This window comes from Melitaea cinxia, chromosome 22, assembly GCF_905220565.1.
Source record: "Melitaea cinxia chromosome 22, ilMelCinx1.1, whole genome shotgun sequence".
NCBI classification, from domain to species: Eukaryota; Metazoa; Arthropoda; class Insecta; order Lepidoptera; family Nymphalidae; genus Melitaea; species Melitaea cinxia.
Window position 1 is genome coordinate 12363470 of NC_059415.1, and position 22765 is coordinate 12386234.

Genomic DNA, 22765 nt, shown 5'->3' on the forward strand with positions numbered 1-22765 from the left:
TATTTTTTGACTTATCTCCTCACTTCAGTCTATCGCACTCCACTGCTGGCTATAGGCCTCCCCAAGTTCGCACCAAAAATAGCGTGAACTCATGCATTTTGCCCATAATCACCACGCTGGGCTGACGGGTTGGTGACCGCAAGGCAGGCTTTGTCATTCCGAAGATGTTGCTGCCAGTTTTCGGCCAGTGCATTTGAGAGCCAGCAGTTGGATGGCTAACCCGCCATCAGTCGGTTTTTATAAGTTCCAAAACTACTAGCGCTACCTACAGCACCTACAAATTTAACTCTACTAACGCTACCGTACTTAATTATTTTTCGACTTCCTATATATTACCTACTTGTCGATGTAAATATAGGTCGTTTTTTAAGTTAGCAACCAAACAACAAATCTTAAGAATTAAGATAAGAATTAATAAACGCTTCCCACTCAACGGCCTCCAGTAGGATTTTCTCTTGTGTCGAGGGTCCGGAAACACACACAATACACAAACACAACGCCCAGACCACGACTAACATCTATATGGTCGATACAAATGTCTGTCGTGAGCGGGAATCGGACGCGCGACCGTCAGGGCAACAGCCAGTGCTATTACCATTATCCAAAAGAATCTAACAAATAAATATCTTCCACAGAAAAACTCCGCCTATCATTATGCGTGGGCTGCGGGGGTCAGATCCACGACCAGTACATCCTGAGGGTCGCTCCGGACCTGGAGTGGCACGCCGCCTGCCTCAAGTGCCAGGAGTGCAGGCAGTTCCTGGACGAGTCTTGCACGTGCTTCGTCAGGGACGGGAAGACGTATTGCAAGAGGGATTATACTAGGTGAGTTAGCTGCGACCTGAACTGATCTCCTGTCTGGATTTGAATTATTTTCTTAATAAAATTAAAAAAATATATAAAAAAAATAGAAATAGGAAATATTGTTTCTCAAATAGGTATGAAATTTTTTTTTTTTACTGCCCAAAAGTTCAAAGAAGTTAAAAGGAAAAAATTACATTTTCTTTAATTGTCTTCAAGCAGTTTAGAATCGTAAAATTCAATGATATAACATAACTACGACATGACCGGAATTCTAAATAAGTAAATTTCAATTATCCACTCCATACCTATTTGAAACTAGCTGTACCCCGCGTGTACATGTGCGTTAATTTGAGAAAAAAATAGCCTTCATGGGTAAACGTACAATCCGACATAAAAAGAAATTTTCAGTGAGAACCAGCGCCTGAGATTAGCGCGCTTAAATAAGTAAACAAACTTTTTAGCTTTATAATTAGAATACCTAATTACTAAAATCTATTTAAAACGTGTGCTACTAATATGACATATGTATGGCCAGTATTTAATTAATATTTCTGTGGAGTATTCACACATATACAAACTATTTATATCAGAATAATAATCATTAGTATTTTATATCTATACAAATAAATTAAATTGGAGTGTCTGTTTGTAATCTTAAAATAACCGCTTTTTACTAAATGCATATGAATGTATACACAATACATATACCAAAATAACATTTTTATAATTTTTGTCGGTCTGTCTGTTTGTTACGAATAATCTCAGAAACGGCTGGATCGATTTTCACTGGCAGATAGCTGATGTAATAAGAAGTAACTTAAAGGCTACTTATATTTTAGAGATTTATTTATTTTATAACTCTGCGAACTGAACAATATTTTTTTTTTAAATTCCACGCGAACGAAGTCGCGGGTACAGCTAGTTTTTTTTTATAAAAAGGTTTTTTGATAAGTGTCAAGAATTTATATTTTTAAATTTTCATTATAATTTATATTTACAATCTATTCATTCTATTATATATTTCGCCATGTGAACATTGTTCTTTGTTAATGAAAAGTCGGTGAAGATTTCAAAGGTTCAAGACTTCATCAGCTAAATACCGTATTAATTATCTCAATTTGTATTCTTACGTATGTAGGTGTAGGTGTAACTGTGTGCGTGTTCTCGTTAATGTGTAGTTTTAATTAATTTAACAGTTACGCGACAGACGTCACCTGAGCAACGCGTGTGTTGTGTTGCGTGTGTAGTGGTGCGTGTAGTCGCCTATACACCGGCGGCTTGCGGGTTCGATTCCCGCTCGGGATTGATATTTGTATTTGTACAAATATTTCTTTCCGGTTTAGATGTCTGTCCTTGCGGTTTTCCCCACCGTGCCTCGAACAGCCCGTTAAGCCGTCGGTCCCGGTTATCATAGATACCTGATAGCGATCGTTACTCATAGTAGGGAACATATCCGCCAACCGCAGTGGAACAGCAACGTGGATTAAGCTCAGCGGTGGGATGTTAGAGGCTGAATGCGATAAATAAATTCTGACATTTTGATACACTTTAATTATGTAAAAGAAAGTTAAAAGTGTATGAATGTAAAAGTGTATATATTAGTTAGGTAAAAGTCTTTGAAAAAGAAAATAAGTTAGTTTTTAACTGAGGTAGGGCACAGCAGGAATTTCCTGCTCAAAATATGGAGCAGCCCGACTGGGGTAGTACCTCGACCTTACAGAAGATCACAACAAAATAATACTGTTTTCAAGCAGTATTGTGTTCCTGTTGGTGAGTAAGGTGACCAGAGCTCCTGGGGAGATTGGGGATTGGGTCGGCAACGCGCTTGCGATGCTTCTGGTGTTGCAGGTGTCTATAAGCTACGGTAATCGCTTACCATCAGGTGAGCCGTACGCTTGTTTGCCGACCTAGTGACATAAAAAAAATAAATAAATAAATAAAACACTCCGATCTCTTTCCATGATTGTTGCTTAGATACTTATTTCTTGTTATTATCGTGTTATGTCTTTTTTTTTCTAATAACATTTTTGGCGTCTTAAAACGCACTTCCTTTTATAATATTTGATCATTAAACACACAAAAAAAATCGAGCCATAAAAAGAGAGAAAACTTTTTTAAAATATATAATTTTGGTATATTTTTGTCTCGTTTTATATTGAATTCAATGCTGTATGTATATCATCTTGATCTTTCATCATACGGCCATCCTGTGTACATGTAACGTGCTAATTTTTGCTTATCCACTATCACCTTTTGCTAGCACCTCATGTACAAACAACGATAATTTTTTTATTGTTAGAACGTTCTACACTTATCTATTCTAATATATTAGCGTCTGTTAGCAATTTAAGTAGATTTTATTTATTTTCCTCAAAAAAAAACCCAAATTTTCTATTTTTGCGACAAATCCATAATAAAAAAAAAATTATAAAATAAAAGTATTATCACCTTTTTCAAAATTAGAACAACAGAACCGTATATATTTAGTACTCGATCCCATATAACTGACAAGACAACTGTTTACATTATAAGTCTAATTATAAACTTTCACATCTTTCAAGATCGCCATATTTAGTCTGTGCACAAAATAAACCTAGTCACTTTAAAAAAAAATATCCATAACACGTCAATCATTATTCCCATCGGCGCCACTTTTTAAACATAGACAAAATCTAAAGATGAATTCACTAAAATAACTTGGCTGTTTACCTTTTCACCCTTCTATCTCGTGGCTAAAATATAGAGTTACACATCGGCAAACAGAGCCAAAACCAACTTTATTATTACAATTACCGCCATCTTTTTTTCTAAAGGAAATAAAGGATAGAATCGTTTGACATATGACGATATATAATTTGGCTTTAAGACGAATTGTCTTTGCCGCTTTGAACGGTGATGTGCCGAGAAAAACAAACCTACCATTATGTATTTTGGCGCCAAAACAAACGTCAGTTTGACAGCGCGGCGGGCGGCGGGAACCCGATATGTCTATGGACCGTTTCCGTTCACCGGAAGATCGATTACTTTTTTCAGCCTAATGCACTGTTTGTTTTTATAACTCCGTGTTAATTTACGTATTTTTCCCATGACTTAGAGGCGATAGGCGTAATTATCTTATTGTTAACTTGTTTGGGAATTGAATGTTATTGAATACCGCTAATTGATCGAATAACATGTCTTTTATTAGACCAAACTTAATTATCAAAGCATCTAAATAATACAAAAATACTTTTAGACAAATAATGGAAATAAATACTTATAAAATAGAAAATGAAACCTCCTTGATGTAAAATTATATATAACTTAAAAATATAAATTATTGTTTAACAAACAAAAACAAATAACTTCTCAATTATGGATTGTGAAGCAAAATGCTAATTAAAAATTAGGTAAACTAAATCAGACAATACAAAATTTCCGTCTTACGTCTGCACTGTACAGACAAATAGACAATGTTTACTTACGTATAGCGTAACACACAAACATCCTCACAATAAATCTATTAACATTTTTAATTTCATCCGGAAACTAACAACGGAAGGACATATCAATTAATGATATATGAACATTAAAATTGGCTTGATTGTAATTATAGTAACGACGCTTCCCGGATTGTAATATTTATTAATTTGTTTTAAACCTACTATAAATTAAAACCACCTCCTATTAACAAAATTGTACGTGAATAGGATAGGGATAATTCATTTTTATATTGAGGTAGGTAATGTCTTGCTCGAAATTTGCAGCAGTCCGACTGGGAAGCACCTTAACTTTACAGAAGATCGCAGCTGAACAACACAGCTCTGTGTGAGTAAGGTGACCAGAGCTTCCGGGGAGGGTCGGCAACGTTTGCAATGGTTCTAGTGTTTGTAGTTTTATAATTTAATATTAATTTTGTATTTATATTATTTTTATTTACATTACATTTTTATATTGTTTCATATTTGTAAATACTAATTTTGATTGTTGTGACATAATTCGAAATTAGTTAAACGCCTGTGTATTGGAATAAGATAACATTATTTAATTAAATATTTCCATTAAGTTTATCGATAATCGGTACCTAAAGTTGGTATAATCTTTACGTTTTAGAAAAAAATCTAATATCCTGTGCAACTTTCTTATAACTTTTTGATTCATAATAACCTAATGCAAAGTATTAAAAACTTTATTTTCTTTCTTATTAATTTTATTTATTTATGAAAACTTTGTAACACACAAAGAAGATACAATTTAGAAACATTAGGTACAAACTAATCAGCACTTATGCAAAGCTTATAGCGATCTCTTCCAGGCAACCTTTATTGATGCCTAGTTTAGGGAAAAGTGACGGGATGAGTGGGCAAATTAATACATCTATCATTACACATAGAAATCTACTTTAAATACTAGGTATGCCATTAGTTATATAATAATAATATTCATACAGTATACTTACGATATAATTACATACATACACATAGAATAATTAGCAATAGTATTAAAAAACTTAAAAAGAAAGAATCGATCGTCCTAAAGTTTTGCCAGTAGCAACACATTAGCGATTCACTTTTATTTACGTAGATACAAGTAAAGACCCCCCCCCCACCTCCTCCGTGTTTGTTAATATGGAGTAACGCGATATGAAAGCTCGGTTTCAAGTTGCGCTAATTGCGTGTCGTGAGGTCGGAAGTTTAACTAGGTTTGTAAAGTAATTTATATTTATACTAGCTGTGAGCCGAGGTTCACTCGCTTTAATTTAAGGCAAAACGCCTTTAAATATTATACAGCCTACTCGGTAAAAGGACTACCAAAAACAAAAACAATTTTTTTTAATTCGAACCATTACTTTCCGAGATTAGCGCATTCAAATAAACAAACTATTCAGCTTTATAACATTAGTATAGATTCGTATGTACATCTTATACCTATATGTATATAATTCTCGTGTCACAATGCTAATAGAAGGCACAATGTTTATGTTAAATGGAAATTATAAGGTCATGGCTTTCTTTATTGTAGAATATTGTGTCTGCAGGCAAACGAAGAAAAACCTACTTCAATTATATTGACAATTACTCGTAGGTAGACGAAAAAATAGTCAAGTAAATACGCATTATCAAAGATCACTCCAAAAGTTGTAATCAGCCACATGATAAACATCGGCTTTCGATTAAATTCAAAATCATCAAAATTGGTACACCCAGTAATCATCATCGGATCCTGGTTTCGTCTGGGATCCCACCATCAGATCCTGGTTTCCTCATCATGGTACCAAACTAGGGATATGTCCTGTCCAAAAAAAAGAATTATCAAAATCGATTCATAGACGACAGAGTTATCTCTGAACATACATAATATATATATATATATATATATATATATATACCGTATGTATATATATATATATATATATATATATACCGACTACTATACCGAATACTATATAGTACCGTATATATATACGGTCGAATTGAGTAACCTCTTCCTTTTTTGAAGTTGATTAAAAATAGTTTTACAACTTGTGCTTATTTTTAGGTCTACTATTTTGGACCGAAATTTCTAAATGATTTGGTGCTTAAATCTTTGGGCTTTAGGAAATTAATATATACGGTCTATTTTTAAGGTAGGTGACCTCATGTGTGCGTTAGCGGTAACAACTAATTTATATAATTACTAGCTGACCCCCCATACGTTGTTTTGCCATATATGTTATTAACCTACCTTATTGTATATAATATGTGTTATTAGGGGATTTTAGACCTACCCGATATGCATACGAAATTTCATAAAAATCGGTCCTGCCGTTTCGGAAGAGTATGGTAAACTAACATTGTGACACGAAAATTTTATATTTATGATATTGTATTCGTATAATTTTTGTGTATATATATTTTTTATACAACTAGGTCGGCACGAGCCTATGTCTCACTTGATGTTAAGCGGACTTAGGCGATAACCGTAGCTCATAGACGCACACCAGAAGCGTCACAAGCATATTGCTGACCCTACCCCCAATTCACCCCAGGAGCTCTGGTCACCTTACTCACTATAAGACCACAACACTGCTTAAAAGCAGTATTATTTAGCTGTGGTCTTCTGTAAGGTCAAGGTACTTCCCCAGTCGGGCTGTTCCAGATTTTGAGCAGGATATTTTTATATCAGTCAGATGTTACCTGTAACACAAACTTTAAGTTGTTTGCCGTAGGAACAGACCATCGTGTATATTATAATACAAAACAAAAATATTGATATTGAAAATAATGGCAGAAATACAGGGTCGTAACTCATATATAACCTAATTTTAGTTATGTTTTACGATGTTAAACATATACTGAAAGACATCTCAGAGATGTCATCTCGCGTGTGGTCCGTGTTATGTTATCCCAGCTGGCCGTCAATCACTCGCACAGATGCTGGCGTCTAAATGGCTCGCGAATTCACCTCGCCTCAGAGTAAACAGTGTCTATTTTGACACACTGATTACATTACTGAAACTGATTTAGAATTTTCGCAGATGAAGATTATTATTATAGTTTATGTTAAGAAATAGTTATTAATAATTGTGTTTGCTCGCAAACGAAAAAAAACCGACTTCAATTACCTCTATAAGTAATACAAAGTAGACGAAAAAAAATAACAAACGCACTAGTCATCACTACGATTTTCGAGGGTTTCCCTCGATTTCTCTGGGATTCCATCATCAGATCCTGGTTTTCTTAACATGGTACCACACTTGGAATATCTTGTTTCCAACAAAAAAAGTTCTTAAAATCGGTTCTATAATATACTTATGTTTATGACTGATATCACTTGTTTTGCTGTCCCTATCCTCACTAACAATCAATTCTAGTCCTCTGCCCAAAGATTGCCTGGAAGAAATCGCTGCTTTAGCGATAATGTTGCAACTAATGCAAATTTATTATTTTTTTTAAACCTAATTAAACTTATGTTACTTTTGTGGTGCTGTGCAAAAAGTGTAAATAAAATAAATAAAATAAAGTTTTACGGAATTTATATAAAATAAAATCAAGCCAAATTTATTTGTTTAATACATCAAATATATAAAACCGGGCCGGATCGTTAGTATGACTTGTTACAGCTGGGTTAAATTAACTTTCTATCGATAAAAGATTTGCTTAAATCGATACTTTCAGATTTTATAGATTACAGAAGCAATAAAGCTGTCATTTTTATCTCCGTATCGTATTAGTAAAAATATAAATACCATAATATGTATGTACGGTCGCCAAGAAAGTGGTGTACCAGTTTTAATTTAGTTTCCCGGTCATCGAAAATTACAACAGGGTTCGTTATTGAAAGATATTACCGAAGAGACATATAATAATGACGTAAACCTAATTGATAAGTATTATACGTCATTCGTACTGTGTCTTCTGTCGTACTGTGTGGCTACGGTACTAAAGAATATAGCCACCCCCTCTCTTCCCGTGGGTGTCGTAAGAGGCGACTAAGGGATAACACAGTTCCGCTACCACCATGGAACTTAAAAAGCCGACCGGTGGCGGGATAACCATCCAACTGCTGGCTTTGAAATACACAGGCCGAAGACGGGCAGCAGCGTCTTTGGTGCGACAAAGCCAGCCCTGCGGTCACCAACCCGCCTGCCCAGCGTGGTGACTATGGGCAAAACACATGAGTTCACGTTATTTTTGGCGTAAACTTGTGGAGGCCTATGTCCAGCAGTGGACTGTATAGGCTGTAATGATTGATACGTCATTACTATACATGACATTTTAAACTCTATTAGATATAAGTAATATCGTTATCAATAATCGATAATCAGATAAGGACGACAACAGAAGTTGTCAGATCGGTCTGCAAGCGAAACTAATCTTTATCAATTATGAATCTGCAAGCGGCGTTCAACCTTAGGGTGGTACACCACTTTCTTGGCCGACGGTGCATGTTAGGTTATTTCAAATTACTTTCATTTTTCGTTCAGCTAGTCTTATATACGGAAATAAAAATTAAAACAGCAAAAATTTATGAGGTAACTCTTGATTCAGCCAGATACATCCCACTGCTGGGCATAGGCCTCTTTCTTCATTGGATAAGAATGATTGGAGCTTAATGAACATACGCTGCTCCACTGCGGGTATAGTTCCTAGTTCCCTACCATGAGTAACGATGGTACCAGGTGTATGATAACAAATGAGGTAACGCCATTAAAAAAAAATCAGTCGAATTGAGTAACTCCTCCTATTTTTAAAGTCGTTTTCAAAAGTAAGTATTGTAATAATCAAAAGAAAATTGAAAACATTGGTCTAGCCTTTCATGGGTGTTGAGCTTAGCAACGCATTTATCGATACATATAAGTTTATAAATACATAGACTAGCTGTACCCCGCGATTTTTCGCGCGTTGATTTGAGAAAGAAATAGCCTAAAATATAGCCTAAGATATAGCCTATTGACTTTAAAAAGTGCATTGATATTAAAAATCGCTTCAAAAATAAAAACTGAGCTGACTCAATGAATGGTTCATATGGATCTTGATTTGACCAATCTCTTGTTGGTTAACAAAGGCTGAAATTACTCAATGAATAGTATCTATGTATCTGTCATGTGTCTTCCTTGGTAAGTAGGCTATACAACACAAAAAGAGTTTTTCGATTCAAGACAGTAGCACCTGAGATTAGCGCGCTTAAACAAACAAACAAACTTTGTCTCTCTCTTTAATATTAGTAGAGATTGAAAGTTTTGTATATATATCTACTGGTTGTCTACCTCTATACCTTGATGTAGCCCTTTAGTAACCCTTTAAATCCCCTCAGGGATGCGATAACGATTCTCACCCTTGTGAAAAGGCACCCCATAAAGGTGTAAAGAATAACCATTCAGACGTTTTCAATTTATATAACTACAATACACAAGCAAAGAGTTAACTCTGAAGAACTTTCTAGATGTTTACAAATGAATCTTTTTCAATTTTAAAAAGTGCATTGATATTAACAATCGCTTCAAAAATAAAAACTGAGTTGACTCAATGAATGGTTCATAATGGATCTTGATTTGACCAATCTCTTTTTGGTTAACAAAGGCTGAAATTACTCAATGAATAGTATCCTATGTATCTGTCATGTGGATCTTGATCGAAAGATCTCGATTCGAAAAAAAAAAACGATTGTGCTTTAGACCACACAACAGAAGTAAAACCTCTTTAGTTAGCCTATAGTAATATACGAAATGTAACTTTCTCTCTTTCTATCTTCACTAACGTGTATCTCTCCCTCATCTGCCATTCGTCTCGTCCGATCACACTTTTCGTAACGCTCTCGTCATTCACCAGCTTACTCCCCAAATCAGGCGAGCGTAAAAAAGTTTTACTTTTCAATACGGTTTAACAATGTTTGAAGTGAAAATATTATAAGTATTCCGTGATGTCTATGTACCTATGTTTAAACAGTTATACACCACGGCAGTCGAGAGTATGGCGGATTACACTACTGTTTTACTCGTAAATAAAAGAAAAAAAGACGAAAGCTATTGCTCAATACATTTGTCAGTCAATTTTCCTTCTTTTAAATAAAACCCACAAATAAATTTGTAATAAAATTTCAGACGCAAGAAATTCTAACAACACATTAAAACACACGCTTTTTAAATATTACATTAAAAGAATCAAAAAGTATAAAACAATTTTAATGACTATGTTTGTATTTTAATCAAGAATAAAATAAATAAACGATCAATACATAAATATATTTTCGTCAAATCTTTAAGTAGACATTAAATACATGATTAAAAAAGTACGAAAACCGAGTAACGTGTTCACAATACCGTTTCCCGTAACGCGAAAATCGTAAAACCCTAACCGTAAACTTATTTCTAGGGGTATTGACCGGCACTTAGTAAAGGCACCCTCGCAATCTCGCTAAAAGCATCGCCTATAGATATACCTATAGAGGTAGAACGGGGCGCTCAACCTACCTATATACTATACCTACCTACAGAGTGCGTTCTGTTGATGTTGATACATATATCTATTATAATTATATACAATTTTATTTTGTGTAATTAATTGTTTAAGGAATGTTGATGTTCTCTATATTCGATCGACTTTTAAAAAGGTTGAAATTTTGAATTTGATTATTTTTTTTTACTTTTTTTTTGTCGTTTAATAACTAATAATTATTACGGACCGATACCTAACTTTGCAGTGATGTTTCAAAAATGTTTTTGAATCCTTTTATTGAATCAATTTTAAAAAGAATTGTGTTTTTATTTCTTTCATTATTTAAAATCCGATTGACATTTTTTTGTTTAAAATATTTTATCTTTGGTTTTTAAGAAACTAGTAGAAAAATTACTATTTATAAGGCTCATGAAATAGAATATAAAATTTATTTGTGAACGCGAAGTAAGCTTATTTTGTATATTAATAATTTTTATTTAAATGCTAGTTATTATCAAGGAGTATAATAATAAAATAGGTATTATATTTGACAGCCACGTTCTTTTTTATATGTACCTATCTATCATAGGATGATAAAAAACAAGTTTAGTAGTTAAGATTTGTAAACATACCTTTGTATTTATTATTCTAAATACCTTTTAAAATCATTTTTTAATAAAGTCTTACTTTTCTTTATATTAATACGTGAAGCAAAAACTTTGTAACCCTTTTTATGAAAATTGCGTGGGCGAAGGAGTACGAAATTTCGGACACTTATAGTTTTTTTTTTAAATTATGCATTAAATCAATTTAAAAAAAACATTACACACTACCATGTATTTGACACACACAAGCATATTATACTCTTTTATTGATGGTCAAAGTCTGTAATCAAATTGAAATTTTTTAAAAAGTTTCTTTATTTTCATTATTTTTTGGTTTTCTTTGATTTAATTTTTTTATTATTATGGTCAAATTTCGACCTCTGGGCGACCACTAGTTTTAATTAATGTATGTTTAATAGCTACATATCTTTGTCGTCAGGTTATTTGGTACGAAGTGCGACAAATGCGGCGCTTCGTTTAGTAAAAACGACTTCGTGATGCGAGCGAAAACGAAGATTTATCACATCGACTGCTTCAGATGCTGCGCGTGCGCGAGGCAGCTCATACCTGGTCGGTGTAACACTTTCTTATTTACGTCCCTTATGGAATAGTGTACACGCAAATAATGTAATGGTACTTTTGAAGTAAAACTTCTTTACGTACGCTTGGCTGGAGGAGTAAGCGGGTGAATGCGTGACGAGAGCGTTACGGAAAGTGTAATTGGGCGACGCGAACGGAGCAAGAGAGCGTCGGTGCGAGCACACATTTTCTTTCTCTCTTTTTCTCTTTCTCTCATAGCCAGTTACGTTTCGTATATCTAAGACATAGTGCAGGCCTATTGTGCAGGCCAAATGCCAAAGAAGTTTTACGTCAGTCTTGTGGTCTAAAGCACACTCATTTTTTTATTATATTTAATTTCAATTTGAAATTATTACATTGTTTCGAACCCTCAGTAAAAGCACATTAAAAATTCTGCTCAAATTTTTTGTTATCTCAAAGTGACCGCTTTTAAAAATATCCTAATGATTACTGATTTCTATTTAATTAACGATCTAGACAATTTCCATCAAATCTGTATAATAAATTACATAAGTAAGTAATAACGTTCATTCGTTCATTTCATATGTTTTGTTACAGGCGACGAGTTCGCGTTAAGGGAAGGCGGCGCTTTATATTGTAGAGAAGACCACGATGTTCTAGAAAAAGTATGTACTTGGTTGTTTAATACATAGTATTGTGTCATTGTTACTATAGTTGAGTCCAGTTCTAGATAAATAACTATCGGTCACAAATTATATATAAGGTTGCCTGGAAGAGATCGCTATAAGCGATAAGGCCGCCTTTGCATACTTATTTGTTTTGTATCCAAGTTCTAAATTGTGTCTTTTTTTTGCGTGCAATAAAGTGTTAGTAAATAAATATGATTATCAAGTAAAGGGCTTGTTTCACCAGCTGTGGATGTTATTTGACGGATGATGATACAAATATATTCGTCATCTGTCAACAAAACTCCCGCAGGTAAAAGCCAGTACTATATGAAACAAATATTAGTCCTTAGTTCTATTTTATCGAGAAAAAATAGGAAGCGTCCAATTAATATAAGCCTTATGGAAGTTTGATCACATAATAAATAATAAGTTATTTACTTTTACATAAGGTAGTCTAGTCGAGATTGATAATAGCAATAAGACCGCCTTAACGCAATTGTTTTTTGTTTGTATTTCCTTATTGTTATATTTTTTTTTATGTCACTAGGTTGGCAAACAAGCGTACGGCTCACCTGATGGTAAGCGATTACCGTAGCAAGCGCGTTGCCGACCCAATCCCCAATCCCCCCAGGAGCTCTGGTTACTTTACTTACCAACAGGAACACAATACTGCTTGAAAACAGTATTATTTTGCTGTGATCTTCTGTAAGGTCGAGGTACTACCCCAGTCGGGCTGCTCCATATTTTGAGCAGGAAATTCCTGCTGTGCCCTACCTCAGTTGAATATTTACTGGATATATAGTCACAGCAAATATAGTGATGGAAATAAAAATTTTAATGTCACGAAATGGTTATTGTACAGACTGCGAACACGAGTAGCAACAGCGGCAACGCGGAGAGCAACAACAACACAACGCTTAGCAACAATAATTCACACCATCCCCACGAGCTGGGCTCCATGTCAGGTGAGTGCCCATTTCTTGCATTACAGATTCAGTTCCAACATCTTAGTATCCCACTACTGAGACAAAACCTGTCCTTCTGTTTAGGAGAAGATATGGGAAGAATTTATCCTGATAAAAGCAATATTTGACTAGCTCGTTGGTGCAGTTTGTAGTGCCTGCTTTCTGCTCTGCGGGTTTTGCGGGTTTGATTCCCGCCTGAGTCTGGGTGTAATATTTGTATTTATATATGTATGCATATATGTATATGTTTAATTATTTGAATATTTATCATAAATTCGATGTAACCTGTACACTTATGCTGACGCTAGACCATTTCCTTTGCCCTAAGGTTGCCTGGAAGAGATCGCTTTTTATCGATAAAGTCGCCCTTTGTACCTAATGAATATATTGTTAAAATTTTTCTTTCTTTGCTATGTATAATTTTTGTTTTTGGTGTACAATAAAGTGTATTATTACTATTATTATGTATGTAACATTCCTATGTGTATTTGTCAAAAAAAAAGTATTTAGCTATATCAGTTGCTTACCTTAGGAACAGACGACAGTGTGTGTATGTTATGAGGTATAAAAAAAAATCCGTTGTCAACAGCTTATCGGTACTGATAAAATTATCTTTTAAGTTTGAAATTATAATAAAATTTTCAAACTTGGCACAGATATAGATGGATAGATAATTCTATAAAGCACATGTTTTTCTGATATTGGCAATTCCGCAAGGGAGCTAAAGCCAAAGAAGAAAAAGAAGAATTCTATAAAATATTTTCCTAAGAATACTTACTAAGAATAACAATTGAATTAAATCTAGAGAGCGGCCGATCTTCTGTTTTCATACTTATTTTACCTGTTGTGAAGATAAAAAGTATTTGCAGGCGTCTATGGTAAGCCAGGTGTTTGTCGACCTAGTTGTATAATAAAATCAAGATAGTACTAACAACAAATAAGAAATCAAAGAAAGCCTTGCGAATAGCCACTAAGGACTACTTAAACTATTAGTTTTACTTAGGGACATTTAAATAGTCTGTCATTCTATATATGACTAATGAAATTTTGATTTAATGATTAGGTGTATTAAAATAACATTTACAAAAAAATTGATTAGATGGAGGAATACGTTTTTTTGAGAAATTACCAAGAAAAATCATATTATGACAGTTAACGATATCAGAAATCTGATTTAATCGCTATCACATTGTTAGCGATATCGCTACACGTATAATGAGGGATAACGGCTTATCAACATCGCGATGTACTGATAGTCGCGGTGGTCGCAGTGATTTTATGTACAGCGAGAAAAAAATTATAAAAATCTATAGTAAAACCCGTGGGTTTTCTTTGTGTTTAAGGCGTTTTTGGGAGTTTACTCTTTGAGACACGATATATGTCGCACGGTATGAAAGAATATGGCGAATGAAATTAGGTGGAACGGTAACCCTGAGTTGAGAAAGAGAGCGAGAAAGAGTAACGTTTTACGTCTCTTGCGAGAAAGAGATAGATACATTTTTAATAACATTGTTTTTAAGGAGTTAAGCCCTAGTCGCGTGTTGGAGGTGAAACACACTTTTTTATGTAATCTAGCTAGTCGTCAATTTAGGTATTATTATTTCAATTTACAATTTATTTACAGCTTTATAGTTTTTTAAACTATGTAATTATTTATTTTTTACTATTATTATTTAGTATCTATGCACCAATTCGATAAAAACTTAACATGATATTTAGTGGACAATTACGATTCCAAAAAACTTAAAGCCTAATTCACTAAAGTAAATTTTAATTTTAGAACCTATTAGAATGATTACTAGAATGTATTACACGTAATATGTAAGGAATAACGTTAACTGTTCTTAAACATTTATCGAACAATTTACCTATCTGTGCCTGTTCTGTCCACTGTACGCTATATCTCTGTGGTGTGTGCCGACAAAGCCGCCGCCGCCTTTAATTTGCCGCGTGGAAATTCGAGTGTCTTTTATCTAGTAATTATATTGTGCGACCTAAATTTGACCTCCATGCCCTATTATACAAAGCCATTCCTAATTGTTCATTTAATCATTTAATAATAATAATAATCGCTCCATCGCTTTTGCTGTTTATTTTAAGTAATGAAATAATTTCTGTTACCCAATGATTTATATACGTTTTTATTTATTTATAAATCAACGCTTTAACCTCCTCATCATTATTATCATCATCATCATTACAGCCTATACAGTCCACTGCTGGACATAGGCCTCCACAAGTTTACGCCAAAAATAACGTGAACTCATGTGTTTTGCCCATAGTCACCACGCTGGGCAGACGGGTTGGTGACCCCCCTGCCCAGCGTGGTGACTATGGGCAACCTCCTAAATTTGTAATATATTTTATTGACTAACAAAGTCAAGAAGTTGAATCAAAAGCTCTCATTGCAGAAATTTACATCAAACCTTTAGGTCAAAAAGAAAAAAATCAAACACATAATAATGACATATCATGTACATGGGATATGACATGTGAGACATGTCATGTCATATCATATCAATAAAAATATGTAGTTATTTATTGATTAATTACAATAGAGCAGCGTTGGCAGCTTTCAACCTTCTGCTTGAAGGTAATGGCTTCTCTGCCCAGCTGAGGGAAATTCACAAATTGTCCTAACTCAGTATATATAATAAACATATATTTGTCTATAATTAATATTTAAATAAATTTTTCCAAAGAAAACTATTCAATACTTTTACGTAGTTAGGTATGTTGTAATTATTAAAAGTATATTTCAATTAATTATTAAGAAAGTGATTCAAAATAAATACGAGTTATAATTTAAAGTTTTTATTGTTAACATGGAACAATGAATTCGTCGACTCTCGCTCAACAAAAATGAAAATAAAAATTCTTAATTCGTTACAGAGTAAATAAATAACACGTTTCATACAGACAATCATCTTTATAGCTCTAATAGGTATTTTAATAGATTGTCCAGTAAACTGTTGCATAATAGTCTGTTAAAATTTATAGAAACATTAAAATTTAAAAAAAAAAAACAAAGTCAAATAACAATTCTTTATTATAATTACATTTTAATGTAATGCATCAAAAAAATTCACAGTAAATTTTATCCTTTGTGAATTTATAAATAGTCTTCAAACATGGCCGCTGAATAATTAGGAATGTCCAGTGACATTTGATTAGGTGTGAAGCGTTGACGTTTGATTACTTTGCTTTGTCCAAACGGGCTGCCAGAGATTATTTTCTCCCCTAAATATGTTTAAATATCAATGCATTTTTAAAATTTTACTTTACCAAGTTCAATATTTAATAAAACTGTTTTTGTAGCTTTTAAAATGTATTGTTTATTTCTTTTAATTAAAGAAATCACTGAAAATTTTGTGTAAAAAAAAATTAACAAAAAAAATGTAAATTTTGGAATAATCATTAATAAGTTTCATCTAGAATAAATATTGTTACTGTGTTATCAAAGCGGATAATGCGTGAATTCCTTTAACAATGTCTTAATATTTTTTACTAAGCAAATGATTGAATTACTTGTATACAACAAAAAAATTATCAATTGGTCTATTCTACTGTGTTTAAGTACAGTGCAGTAACCCCTTTTCACTACTTTTTTTAATTATTTTTTTACCTCAGTTGTAAATATATGTCAATAAATCTATATTAATATTACAATACTTTATATAGTACATTTTATGTAGTACAAATCCAAAACTGAACTAAATTTTCTTATATTTCGATGTTTGTACGTTATTGCCTTTTACCTAAGCGTACAGTACCTAAGCGGCTGTATTGGTTGGCAGTAATGTCAACATGTTGAAAGTGACCAAATCAAAAATTCAGTTTCAATCATTTTACACGCACGTGCACTGGGATCAGTTTAGGTGTGAAATGGGGATTATTTGTGTTAAGTCATGAGATTACTGCGTGCCCTTTGTATGAAGGATTAATATTTTTATGTCCAGTAATAAATTGAATTTGTATTTAAAATTACCTACAACTTACTCAACTTTGCCATTTTTGAATTTTGAAAAGGACTGATGAGATTAATTAATTAATATATTTAATTTGGATCTTGTGCTTAGTTGTCATTGAAACACAAATTTAAAAATATGTACTATATTGCAATTGTGTATTGATTGTATTTATTTGTTTTTGTTTATTATCGTGCCAAAAAATAAATTGTTTTTTTTTTTTAATTACAGTTCAGTAATAATGCTACAAAATAGTTTATATTGTTTTTTTTAATCAAAGCGAAAACTAATTTTATTATTAGGTAGTTGGTTAATTTAAGAATACGAGTTGATACATTAATCATACCTGTATCTGATTCAACTTTATGTACAAAACTTTTATTTTTATTTTTGTATTTGTCATATGGCAATCGTAAAAACAGGTAATCTACCGAATGAGTAAGATTGAGAATATTCAATCATTTGGATATATATTTTTAATATAGCACTATATATTAGGTTTTTGTTTATTATTGTTATTTATATTTGAAGCATATATTTTTATTGAATATGCATATCTTTGTATATATATATAATACCGTTTAAAAATAAACATAATTATTTTAAATTAATACATAATTGTTACAGATTCGGGCAGTGAGTCAGGTTCGCATAAGAGTGGTCGAGCGCGGCCCGGGGCGGCCGTCGACGGGAAACCGACGCGAGTTCGCACCGTGCTCAACGAGAAACAGTTACACACACTCCGGTAAACTAAACTAACTGAATTATATTTTAACTTAATAAATATAACATTAACAACCGCATACTACACCAGTAGTGGTGCGTGTGGTCACCTAAAGCACCGACGGTTTGCAGGTTCGATTCCCGCTTGGGATGGATATTGGTATTTGTACAAATATTTCATTCCTGTTTGGATGTGTGTGGGTCTCACCACCGCGCCTCGGAGAGCTCCTTAAATCATCAGTCCCAGTTGTTATCATAAATACCTGATTGCGATCGTTACTTAGTAGGGATCATATCCGCTAACCCGAAGTGGAGCAACGTGGTAGATTAAGCTCCAATCCCTCTCCTATATGGATAAGAGGCCTATTCCCAGCAGTGGAATGTTACAGGCTGAATTGTAAATATAACTATAAAGACGCAACCTTAATTGTTGACAGCAGAGGATAAATTAATTGGATTTAAAAAAAATGAGAAGGTTCTCAATTCGGTTGTATTTGTTTTACGTGTCCACATAGCTACTGACTTTAATTATTCTTTTAATCGAAAGCTAATGCTTGTCATGTTGTCACATTTAAATTTTAGTGAGATCTGACGAGTACCTTTTCAGTAATACATAATAATGCGCATAAAATTTTCATTTTTTTTTTTATTATCCACGTTGTATTAACTGGTTGATGTACATTGAAGTCGGTTTTTGTCGTTTGCAAGCAAACACAGCTTAGTAATTTATAACTAAATAAATATAATAAAGGCATAAATTTTGTTGGTGACAGCAGAGTTAATACATTTTTTTTTTTGCTCAGACAATCGGTATTGCGACACGGTCAGTCGGAGACGCGGGTTCGAATCCCGCTGGAGCGGACAATTTTTGATATGATATTCAAAAATGTTTAGAATTCCTAATGTGTGGGTAACACAAAAATAAAATCGTACCTATTAATCGATATTGCGGTTCTACGACTATATATGTATAATAATAATTATTATTACGAAATAAATAAATAAATAGGTATATTTAATAAATTCTTATTTTAAATTATTATAGATACATATTTTTTTAAGTATATAATAATATATTGTCCGTAAACGATATAATTGAATTGTTTTATATTCAAACTAAAATGAAAAAAAAAATAACAATACAAAACGTAACTAGGAGATTTGAATATAATCAAGTTAGAATGCTTATATAATATTAAGAAACTGATTTGTTTTTTTGTTAACAGTTGTGTTTTTGTGATATTCGACTCAAAATATTTGGTATATACTCGTACCAAGGTCAAGTGAACATTATACTTGCGTTTGTTCGAAAACAAAGAACCCGACTTCGACCTGTCTAGATAAGTAACATAACGTAATTAGTCGAAAAAATAATCAGTGAATAGAAGAACTCAAAAAGTTCTCGCCAGATAGGTATTATGTCGATCAAATTTAAATGAGTACACAAGACAAGCACCACCTTTCGAATGAAAACGAATCATTGCTATCGGTCCACCCAGTTGAAAGTTTTGAGGTAACACACATAGTGAACTAGTGATATACAAAAAAAAAAAAAAAAAAAAAAAAAACAAATACAGTCGAATTATAAGCTTCCAAATTTTTAAAATCGGCTAAATTTGCAAGTAACTCTTATTAAAAAACATTATAATAACAAATTGCAAACTTTGGTACTAATTTTAACACACCGATCTTAAAAATCATTTTTATAGAACTTAAAATGTTTACAGTCCATCCAAAATTGATTCCATTAATGTCTCTAGGTTTCTTTTTTTTAAATCGTCAAATGCAATCGACCTGCTACATTTTAAAACAGTATTAGGTTTAATTAAGTTATTGAATTTACCAATTTCGTAATACTAATTAAATTAGATATTTTGACGTTTCGTATGTTAAAGTATCTGGTTTAGCGTGGTTCGCTTTAGAATATAAATGAAACAACATAATTTATATATTTCGATAACATCTCATTGGGGTCGGTTAATTTCATAGTAATGATAGACTAACATAATGTATAATTGTTTTTTTTTTTCGCTTTTTGTTGCCGTTTCAAGCTTAAATCAAATAATTATTTGAGTGAGTGATTATGTAAATTGAGATTTTGAATAATTGCGAGTTAATTTTGTGAATTTGTTGGAATTAAGACAATAAAGTTGTGAAGATAACTCAAAGTCAAAACTTTTGGTCACTAAAGCGGCTGAAGGCTCCCGCAGGGGTTTGGTCGGTAGTGCACCCCCAAGTGTTGAAGCCGACATACGGTCTAGGACCGCCTACCCGGGCGTCCTGGATATCACCCATAAACGGGTTCCCCTGCGATAACAAAAAAAAAAAAACTTTTGGTCACTAAAACTCTGTACCTATTGAATTTACGTTTCTCCCCTATCTATATTCTTAAAATGTTTCAAGTATTTCTTGCAGATGTTTCAAACGACTGTTAATAAGCGTAATTATCTTTTTTTTTTATTATTCATGATGATTAGTAATTAACGAAGTAATTTGAATTTCACAGAACTTGTTACGCCGCTAATCCAAGACCAGATGCGTTGATGAAAGAACAGCTCGTCGAGATGACAGGCCTCAGTCCGAGGGTCATCAGGGTGTGGTTCCAGAACAAACGGTGTAAAGACAAGAAGAAGACGATGCAGTTGAAGATGCAAATGCAACAAGAGAAGGTGATCATAGAATCGGATAATCAGATAGATCAGAGAATAAATATTTATATATTTAACATTTCCAGTTATACTTATATTATAAATGATAAAGATTCTGAAGATAGCTGTGTGGAAGATAGTTACTGTTTCACATGGTAATAGTTAGTTGGGATAGAAATTGGTATGTAGATAGGCGGATACAAGATATTGAGAGATTGTCCCCATTAATAGCGCATAAAACAATGAGGTACAAAAGAAACTAGAATTAAAGTGAACACATATCCAAGGTGTACCAGTTCTTAAAATTTTGATTTTATTAATTGTATCTATGAAACGTCGTGTAGGTTTCAGAATCTAATCAACAATAACATCGTAAGAGTGGTCTTAAAATCCTTAAACGTTTTCTGAGATTCTAGCGTTAAGTTTTTCATATATATAAATATATTATAACATACACATACTATCGTTTATTTAGTGCTCTTTATTGACATCAATTTTTCAGTTGCATTGTAGGAGATATAACATGATTCTCAAAATATAATTACTATCAAGAAATTTAAAAGAAATAATAAATATTTCTGTCTTATCTACATTTCGTATCTGTAGCGGCATTTATCATCATACTTAATGATTCTAGTGCAAATGCAGAAGTAAACATTTTTATTCGGCTGTTAATCATTCAACGTTGTAACGACTCAATACTAAAATAAACTGGATAGATTTTTTATGACGATACGAGCGGTTTTGATTTATGTTATAATTTCGATTTTCCTTAACAATCTAAGCAATCGAATGCTATGTATTAACTCATCTAAGCGAATGTGTGTTTTATATGGATCTTTATCTTTCGTAATAAAAAAGTACTAACTGTTTCCAATCTTGAAATTTCTTAAGATAATCTAGTGAATCTTTTGATGCGTTACCAATCAATTTAATTGCTTTTTTACCGACTTCCAAAAAAGGAGGAGGTTCTCAATTCGACTGTATTTTTTTTTGTATGTTACTTCAGAACTTTTGACCGTGTGGACCGATTTCGACAAAATTTTTTTAATCGAAAGGTGGTGTGTGTCAATTGCTCCCATTTAAATTTAGTTGAGATCTAACAACTATTTTTCGAGTTATATCTAATAATGCGTTTTTGCTTGACGCTTTTTTCGTCGACCTACGTTGTAATTATACCGCATAACTTTCTACTGGATGTACCGATTTTGATAATTCTTTTTTTGTTGGAAAGAAGATATCCCTAGTTTGGTATACCATGATAAGGAAATCAGGATCTGATGATGGGATCCCAGAGAAATCGAGGGAAACTCTCAAAAATCCGCAATAACTTTTTACTGGGTGTACTGATTTTGATAATTTTTAATTTTATCGGAAGGTGATGTTCGTCATGTGGTCACATATAAATTTTATTGAGATCTGATAACTACTTTTTGAGTAATCTTTGATAACGTGTAGTTACTTGATTATTTTTTCGTCGATCTACGTTGTATTACTCGTCGATGTAATTGAAGTCGGTTTTTTTTCGTTTGCGAGCAAACACAATTATGTGGCAACATTTCTGAACAGAAGGTTCGATCAAAATATATAATATTGATAGAGTATATTAATAATACTAGAGTAAACTAAGTTATGGATTGAAATCGATTTTTCTTATACTTGCAATAAACCGGAACCAAATAAAGCACAGCCCTTTTCAAATTAAAGCACATACTGTATACTAATCAATAGAGTTTAGCAATCATTTTTTTTTTATACAAATTGAGTGGGCAAACAAGTGTACGCTAGCTAGTTTCACCTGATAGAAACCGGTTACCGAAGTTTACCTCTTCCAACACCAAAAGCATCGCAAATGCGTTGCCAAGCCTACAACTGACCCTACCCAAGAGCTCTGACTACCTTACCACAGGAACACAACACTGCTTTAGCTGTGACCTTTTGTAAGGAG

At 33.0% G+C, this 22765-nt stretch overlaps 1 protein-coding gene across 1 annotated transcript in view; it reads left to right on the forward strand.

Moving 5' to 3' along the window:
* LOC123664753 (insulin gene enhancer protein ISL-1) overlaps positions 1 to 22765 on the forward strand; it is a 70417-nt gene that overhangs the window by 44395 nt on the left and 3257 nt on the right. The window contains exons 2-8 of the mRNA XM_045599241.1: positions 636 to 825; positions 11745 to 11875; positions 12443 to 12510; positions 13376 to 13478; positions 18074 to 18191; positions 20676 to 20838; positions 21876 to 21878. Coding sequence (XP_045455197.1) covers positions 636 to 825; positions 11745 to 11875; positions 12443 to 12510; positions 13376 to 13478; positions 18074 to 18191; positions 20676 to 20838; positions 21876 to 21878 — 776 coding nt within the window. The remainder of the gene's footprint in view (positions 1 to 635; positions 826 to 11744; positions 11876 to 12442; positions 12511 to 13375; positions 13479 to 18073; positions 18192 to 20675; positions 20839 to 21875; positions 21879 to 22765) is intronic.